Source organism: Salminus brasiliensis, chromosome 21, assembly GCF_030463535.1.
Source record: "Salminus brasiliensis chromosome 21, fSalBra1.hap2, whole genome shotgun sequence".
NCBI lineage: Eukaryota > Metazoa > Chordata > Actinopteri > Characiformes > Bryconidae > Salminus > Salminus brasiliensis.
The window spans coordinates 22,916,375-22,925,082 of record NC_132898.1 but is presented as its reverse complement, the minus strand read 5'-3'; the positions used below and the strand labels follow the sequence as shown (position 1 = coordinate 22,925,082).

At 41.0% G+C, this 8,708-nt stretch overlaps 1 protein-coding gene across 1 annotated transcript; it reads right to left on the bottom strand.

The window, feature by feature from the left end:
- Positions 1 to 440: 440 nt before the first annotated feature.
- On the bottom strand, positions 441 to 8,316 carry sdhb (succinate dehydrogenase complex, subunit B, iron sulfur (Ip)). Its single transcript, XM_072665781.1, has 8 exons — positions 8,210 to 8,316; positions 5,825 to 5,964; positions 3,500 to 3,585; positions 3,263 to 3,399; positions 2,413 to 2,529; positions 2,012 to 2,113; positions 1,755 to 1,877; positions 441 to 914 (listed from the first exon to the last, which is right to left on the bottom strand). The coding sequence occupies exons 1-8, from the start codon at positions 8,276 to 8,278 to the stop codon at positions 834 to 836; spliced, it is 855 nt and encodes a 284-aa protein (XP_072521882.1). The 5' UTR covers positions 8,279 to 8,316; the 3' UTR covers positions 441 to 833.
- Positions 8,317 to 8,708: the final 392 nt, after the last annotated feature.

The following is an 8,708-nucleotide window of genomic DNA, read 5'->3' as shown; positions in this document are numbered from 1 at the left end:
TGGAACACTTAAATAGAGACCAACCACACTTTAGAATGCTTATCAAGGTTGTAGGGCACATTTGTGTTCTAAAATGCTTAGCTAAGTAGTGCACACTTGTGTTTTAGATTGCCTAGCTAGTGCATGTTTGTGTTCTGGAACACTTACCTATTGTGAACTTAATGTTTAGAACACTTTTAAAGTATTTGTGTTTCCAGAAAACTAATTTAGTGTGCAATACTAGCGAATACTCAACCAGTTCACACCTACATTTTAAAACGCTTCATTAATTTAAAATGACTTATTATTACTTAAGTTTCAGAATGCTTAGCTTGCACACACTTACATGTTACACCAAAGAAACTTTTTTTTAAGAGATACATTTGAGTGTATAGAGCCTTTTATAGGTTTAAAGAACCCTCACGTGAAGCCTGTGCTATACAGAGATGGGACTGCAGAGCTGAGGATGTGATGCATTTATTTATTACACAAAAATCATCTCCCATAAATACAAGAGAAGATTATGATATTATGTACTTCAAATGTTGCTGACCGCACCCACACACACCTGTACACACCCATCTATATTCACATGTCTATGTAGGCTATATAACAGACAGTAATGAAGGAATGCAGTATCAATTAAATTAATGTTTATGTAACCTCTCATATTTACACACACACAGATCAGTCTGCTGTATTGTGGAGTGGTATGAAGCTGCGCTGGGCGTGTGTGGCTGATCAGGAGGTTAGGGTCAGGAAGCTGGTCAGGTTTCTCTGAGTATGTTCAGCACTGTAATGTTGATGCTGTTGCTATGGACTGTTGCTATGGAGGGCTTTGGCTTGACTGCAGATCACGCAGTGGCCGCTTTCTTCTCCTTATACATGGCCATCATCTTCTTTATCTCTGCTATAGCCTTCCCCGGGTTCAGCCCCTAAAAAACATCCACAGTGGTGTCATTTTAGCTCAATATTACACCTCCAAACCTTTTCAGAATGCGATTTCTACTGCTTTCCTGACTTGCTTGGAAGTTAACACATTAAACATCTAATTAGCTGATAATAATAATATCTGTATAATAATATTAATTAGCTGTGTTACTTGTAATTTGCTCAAAATAGCTACTTCCCTTACAGGTTTTACTCCTGACTACTAGTATTCGCTAAACACCTTCTTCATCATCTCATTTCTTCTCTCTTCCTCACCCCCTCCTTGATGCTGGAGTGAGTCCATTCATAGTTGGATGCTGGTGCCTGCCTACCCTCTGGACCAGGCTCTCCTGCTGTGTATACCTGCAACCTGTTTGCCACAATTCTCATAACCCCTTTGTTTTTACTTTCATCTTCCACTCCCAACTTTTCCATGTATTGAGACGCTCTGTTCCTACTATTCTGCCTGAGGATACCCGACCTGGCTCTCCACTACCCTGCTGCCTACTGCGATGCTGCCCTGCTCTGGATCTTTGCACCGTTTAATTCAAGCCACACAACATGGCTGTGCATATGAATGTTTAATCTACAAGGACTTTGCCACTAACCATGAGCATGTGTCATGCACTCACTCTCATTCTCACAATTTAGGGCTTGATGTCACACAAGCCATAGCTTAGGAGGAGTTCCCGTTCTGAGTCTTGGTTCCTCTTAAGGTTTCTTAGGGAGGTTTTCCTTGTCACTAACATCCCTTGGCTTGCTCAAAATAGGCTTGCAAAGCTTTAACTGTCCTGTTAATGTTAAGTCTTTCATTTCTGGTCAGTGAAGTGGACTCCAAGCAGTACCTTTGGGCAGGTTCTGGTGCAGTTCATGATGGTGTGACAGCGGTACAGAGAGAACGGGTCCTGCAGCTTGGCCAGTCTCTCCTCTGTGTAATCATCACGCGAGTCTATCATCCACCGATATGCCTACAGAAACACACACATACACAGAGTCAAAAACAGCTGTGAGTCTGTGTGTGAATCATCCTATTAAACATACTGTATTGAATCAGAGAATCGAGAATAAAACGCTTGCATGTTTAGATCAGACTCTCACTCGCCTGCATGAGGACGGCAGGTCCCAGGTATTTGTCTCCATTCCACCAGTAGCTCGGACAGCTGGTACTGCAGCACGCACAAAGGATACACTCGTACAGGCCATCCTAAAACACACACACACACACACACACACACACACACACACACACACACACACACACACACACACACACACACACACACACACACACACACACACACACACACACATCCCCCCGCCCCCCAAAAAAAACCTCTGTAAGGGCATAATACTATAATTCTGTAATACTCCAGTCAAAAGTGCTGTACTAAATTACAGTCGTTACAACTATACACACTAGTAGTGCGTCACGCTGTGTTTACTCCTAAAATCTGCAACCCAGTTTGGGACATTTAACCAAACTGACGTGGTGGATTTATATACCAGTTTCTGTCGGTCCTCCACAGTCTGCAGATACTGCTCCTTCCCCTGCTTACTCTCATCCTTCTTCTTCAGGAATGGCTCGATGGATTTGTATTGTGCATAGAAGTTGCTCATGTCCTAGTGGAGACAGAACACTTCAGTGGTTCAAAGCCTAAACTATCTGAGAAATAATCTGTAAAGCTATTTATTTGGTCAGTAAGAGCTTATTTGTTCAAAAATAAATAAATAAAATAAGTTTAAAGTTTTTTTTTTATTTTAAAGTTAAATTAAATTAAATTACTAATCTATTGTTGCCGTGGTGAATGAACGTTTGCATCTTAATTTATACAATAATGGTAAATAACACATCGTCCAATGAAAAACACGTCTCTCCAAAATTGTGACTTTACACGAGAAGGCAAAATGTTCTGAATTTGAATAAAAGTCAAGTACGATAAGAGCACAAATAGTGTATTACAAGTAATTTAGCGCATTTCCATTGGTATATTAATCCTGAACTATTTACACAGTGTTTAAAGCAGCTACAGGGTTCAAATGATTGAGAAAACTAAAAACAGACAAAAATGAAGATACATGTTTTTCTTTGGACATGCAGTTATATATATATATATATATAAAAAGTCTAACTCCAAAGTTTAGGCACCCTTGGCCAAATTATGCATTTTTTAAATTGAGAAGCAGTAAACATAGCCTTTGTACCTAATCAACACACACTGGGCTGGATATCTGTTAATGTATGTTATACATTCTGGTCATGGTCCACATGACACTAGAATTCACACTGCGCTTGTGCGCTGCTTGTACTGTGATTATTGTGCACTGTGGTGGACTGGCAGTTGGAGATACTCACCGGCACCAGGTCCTTGACCACATACATATGCGGGAGGGGGTAAATCTTGCTTGCTTTGCTGAGGTTGGTATCAATTTTGTTTAGGCAGGCCAGTGTATTCCCACCATTAATGTTCATCGCACACGAACCACAGATACCTGACAACACACACAGAACAATATTCTCAACATTATCAATGCTGTTGATTTAGGCTGATTTAGATTAGATTTAGACTTTTTGGGTTTGATCAGTTTCTACCTTCTCTGCATGAGCGTCTGAAGGTGAGGGTAGAGTCCATCTCGTTCTTGATTTTAATCAGGGCGTCCAGCACCATCGGCCCACACCTGTGGACAGAGAGCAAACAGACTGTTCAGATAAAAATGTGGGACTACAGTACACACAGAGTAATACCACCTTAAACTGTAGGAATGTCGTTTAGCATCTACTACAAATTACTTAGTATCCACAATGAATTAATAAGTAACTCATTTGAATTATTCAGCATCTACCATAGATTATTCAGCTGGTCCTATGAATTATTTAGTATCCACTAAGAACTATTTAGTAAATACTATTTATTGTCCAGAATCTACTAATAACTGTCCAGTATCCACCATCAACTGTCCAATACTTACTATGGATTATTCAGTATCCACTGAATTATTTAGTAACTATTATACCTACTATAGATTATTCTGTTTCTACTATGAATTATTTAGTAACTACTATTACTTGTCCATCTTCCATTATTCAAAAACTACTATTAATTATTCAGTATCCACAGTGCATTATTCAGTATCCATTATGAATTATTCCGTATCCAGACTGAGCCAAAACAGAAGAGATTTTTTTCAGCATTATCTCACAGAGCTAGACCCGATATCACTATAGTTAATGTTTGTTAATGTTAACAGTCTGCCATTTTATGAGTGCCTGAAGCAGATCAAATCTCAGTTCTTCAGTGAGTGGAGGTTTTATCTGCATCTGCAGTGTTTCTGCTGAGCCGTCTGTTGTCTGCTGTTTTACTACAGGACAGAAAAAAATCTGAACCAAAAGTGGTTCTTCTATTGCATTACCCAAAGAATCTTTTGTAGCACTTTTATTTTTAAGTGTGAACTGCAGTATATTATTCAAAAATTAAACCGTTTATTTTTTCATTCACTGGCTTAGTCAGTGAATGCTTAGTCATTATTTCCACAATAACACACAATGCCATTTCTGCATGTGTGGATATTAGCTGATTTAAAAAATACTGGACCGGTCCTGATCCATATGGCTTCAGACTGGAAGCAAAGAGGTAAGGAGAGATGGAAGAGAGAATGAGAGAGAGAGAACGAGAGAGAGAGAGACATTATCTCATTATCTGGGCAGAGTGACGGGGCAAGATGGAAACTGCTTGTCCTTCTGTCAGCCCAAATCGCCACAAGGAGCCAAAGGATTAACCCTCATCCCCTCAGCTCAGAGCATAACCATGAGCAAACACTGCCCAATTTCATTTATATTCTTTAAAAGTAAAGCATCTGGGATTTTCATTTTTAATAACTCAGTAGCCCCAGAAATTCAAATATTTAAGGCGATATCATTGTTTACTGTTGCTTCATCAAAACTCAAACAAACAGGTCCACTCTGTGTTCAGTTAGGGTTATAAAGGGTTAATGGTGTTCTCTGAAAGGGTGGTCACCGACACTGCTCCTAGAGATTTATCCCAATCTGTTCCGCACCAGAGCAAAATAACCAGCACTCAGAGGGAGCTGCTTAGCATCACCAGGAGTTTTAGCTTTGGGTTGAACTGTGCTGTACAGGAAAGCAGATCTCCTGCAGTAACACAACTGTAAGCACTTTATATAATTAAGTCAAATATACAAAGGGCTGCCAGTGCAAATTGGTGGGGAATAAGCTTTTTACACTAAAGCATTACAATGTGGTACAGTACATTATTCTACAGCAACTAGGAGTGGTTCTGGACGTACATAAATCGTGGATAAATGACCAAACTTTAATCATAACAGTGTGGAAGGCAGTTTTCCTGCTGTTACTTTCTACAGTGATAATGCCTTCAATCTGGATGCAGAGCTTCAGTGGAAACATACAGGCTGTGCAGCTGTCGGTCACGTGAATATGAGCATGTGGATAAAATCATTACGGACCCATAAGGCAACACGGCCACATGTCTGCAGTGACATCACTCTGGTGTGTGATTGGAGAATAGAGTTATATTAGTGTGAGGTAAAATATATATTAGGTTACACTCTAATTGTACTACAGTTTAGTATATTATTCTACAGAAAATGACAGAATCCATTGGGATGTATCCTCACATTTGCCATTATTCTCATTTTGCTATTTGAACTTCACTCCATACTGTACTGTTGGGTGTTTTGTTATGTACCGTTATGTGGTTTATCTACTGTATTTGGTCTATGTACTGTAAGTGCAATATTAATTACAGTACATATCTACAGTTCTGAATGCTATCTTCAACATAAACTTCATGAACCACATTTAGGGTGGGGAAATGCGTGGACTTGATCTCTCCCCCACCAGCAGCATCCTGAGTCAGAGAGGCACGGCAGCAGCACTCACGTGTTGAGGTCAATCTCGTAGGTCTGCATGCGGGGCTTGTCTCCAGGTGTATCCGGGTCCCAGCGGTAAATCTGGAACTTCTTAATCCGGGGCTGGACGGCCGGAGCTGCAGCTGCAGCGGTCTGGACATAGCGCAAAGCCTGAGAGAGAACCAAGAAAATAAACAACCGTAAATAAACAAGGAGCACGGCAGAGCTCAGCCCAACAAACCAGATTTCTCCAAAACACAATCAGTGCTCATCTGTGGAGAGAAAGAAGACAGAACAGAGAGGATACTGTTCAAATTAACAAGAGTGGCTCTGTGAAACAGAACAGTGAAAATATGAGATCTGGAACAAATAACGCCGCTCGTCATCAGGTTCTTGCTTACACTGGGATAAGAACTGTCATTACAAAATCAGATCAGACCGAATTAACAAATCTAAACAGTTGTTGGCAATATCAGAAAGGCCGCAACGGCAACAGACCTCTGAAGTTGTGCGTCATTCTGCAGACGGCATCAGGCCCAAATATGAAACCCTGGTTCTAAGCTTCTTCCTCTCTGGGTGGAAAATGAACAGCATTCTTAGAAATATCCTCTCTCTCACCCTGTGGTAAACACATGTTCCGAACCCCATACTTTCCCCGAATGTCTTTGGATCTTCTAAATGAAGCCACATCCATGCTACAAGCTAAGCCAACACCTCTTAACTCCACATTGGACTGAGCTCGCTGGTCTATTTGGAGTGTTTTATTGAGTTACTATTGATAGTGTTTCTACAAGGAACAGTGTTAGCTGTACTTCTATACACACACACACACACACACACACACACACACACACACACACTGCATTCTGCAGGTACAAAGGTAAACAGTCTTTGTACAATAGTAGCAGTGATATGTTTTATATTAATGGTAATCTTAAATTGCTTTTGAACACTGTATAATGATGGGATCAACAGGATCTATTTAAATCTGAGAATGATTAGGCCTTCTCTTCTAAAGATACGTGGTTTGTTGGGACAGCAAATATTTGTCTGATTTTTGCTGACATTAAAATAAGATTATGATTTACAAATAGTAACGGACTTAGGTTTGTTTACCACAGGGTGTTAAAGTGCGCCATTTGCAAACTGCTGTCTCAGACACCTGTAAAGCTACCCGAGTTAGACAGACAGACAGACATTCTTTACTGAACCCAGAGGAAATCAATAAGAGGACACTTACAAACAAAACGTTCTACACAACACAAAGTTATCAGACAGTAAAAAGTCTGAATGGCTTATGAATTAATGAGGTGCTGATATCCTGCAGGGCTGGAATTCTGCACAGTTTGTTAGAGCAGGAAATCAGCCCTTGGTTCCCCACTCCTTATGTGTGTGTGTGTGTAGCTCCTAAATGTAGTCCAACAAAGGACCCACAAGTGAACCCACATCAGGGTCACTGGTGCCCAAGACTCATAGATGGTCAGGGAGGCCCCACTACACAACTCACAGGACTTAAAGGATCTGCGGTAACATATTGGTGCCATATACTGAAGAACACCTTCAGAGGTCATGTGGAGTCCATGCCTCGAATGATCAGATCTGTTGTGGCGGCACATGGGAGACCTAGCCAATATTAGGCAGGTGGCTGATCTGTGTAATAACAGAATATAAGCCACTAAAAGACACTACTACTTTATTTCTCTCCCCTGCCTCACAAGCTATGACTGCTTGTACGTGTTAATATTAACATTATGACAAATTATCAACATCAGAAATGCTGAAAATGACTGACACCAAAAGCTACAGCCCTACTGAACTCCAGCTGGAAAGTCAGTGGAGGGATGAGGGGGATGTTTACATGTTCCCCCAGCTGTCACTCTACACCCCATTACATATCAGGCAGGTTACATCAGTTCAGCTTGTATAACACACTGTACAAGCAGCTTATTAAAGAAGTTCCTCGCCAACCATTTCTTCTGTGTGATCGATAGTTAGCTGATCAATCACAAGCTAAAAAAGTAGAAGCACATTTTTATAGGAATAGTAATATTAATGTAAATAGTTCTCAAACTCTTTAGAGGACTCGGTGTTTAAAGGTCAGGGCTCCAACAGTTATCCAGCTAACTAACACAGCTAAATACAAACACTACCAAACACACAAAGCTCAGTCACACTGTTAACAGTGTCTACACATACCGATAAACCCTGCATTCACCGAGCCTCTCCTAAAGCTCTTATTAATAACCGCAGAGAGGCTGTAAGTCAGTAGCTAAGTGACCTGGCTACGCTAAACTATGCTAAGCTAACAGGCTAACGGGCTCACGAACACTCATAAAGCCACCCTGGCGCGGTTGTAAGTTGTCTAAATTTTTCATTTAGACTGATAACTGCTCCGTGGTATGCGTGTAAATCTCACCAGCAGGCCGTTAGAAGAGCGAAGAGCAGCAGCGCCCTGCCGAGCTGAGCACACACACAGCGCCGCCATCACTACTGTTACAGAACACTGTCCGCCGCCGGACCGTCAGCCACTGCGCCGCCTCTGCCGCTACACAGCGGTCCCTATGGTCCAGAGCTGCTACTAGAGATTTTAGCTTAATCTCCTCATTTAACGTCTGTTTTACATCTGTTCTTGCATCTATACCATTTTATATGCTCATACTCGACATACACAAATTATATTATATATACTAAATGGTCAAAAGTTTGTGGACAACCCTAAAATTCTAATGAATGTATTTAACTACTTGAAGTTGCACCCATTGCTGACACAATGTTCCTGCAGAGAAGCATTGCCAATACAATAGGACTCTCTGGAGCAGATAAACATGAACTTATTGGCACCATAACACCCCCCCCCCCCCTGGAAAAAAGTTCTCTGGAACTTTTGGGATGAGTTGGGGAGTTGGGGATGAGGA

What these genes read in the sequence shown, in the direction of transcription:
- sdhb (XM_072665781.1), bottom strand. Translation starts at nt 8,278, where the DNA reads ATGGCGGCGCTGTGTGTGTGCTCAGCTCGGCAGGGCGCTGCTGCTCTT. An exon ending in TGGTCAAGGACCTGGTGCCG is followed by an intron (nt 2,530 to 3,262) that starts GTGAGTATCTCC and finishes TGTCTCCACTAG; the next exon opens with GACATGAGCAACTTCTATGC. An exon ending in GCACCAGAACCTGCCCAAAG is followed by an intron (nt 915 to 1,754) that starts GTACTGCTTGGA and finishes GATGTTTTTTAG; the next exon opens with GGGCTGAACCCGGGGAAGGC.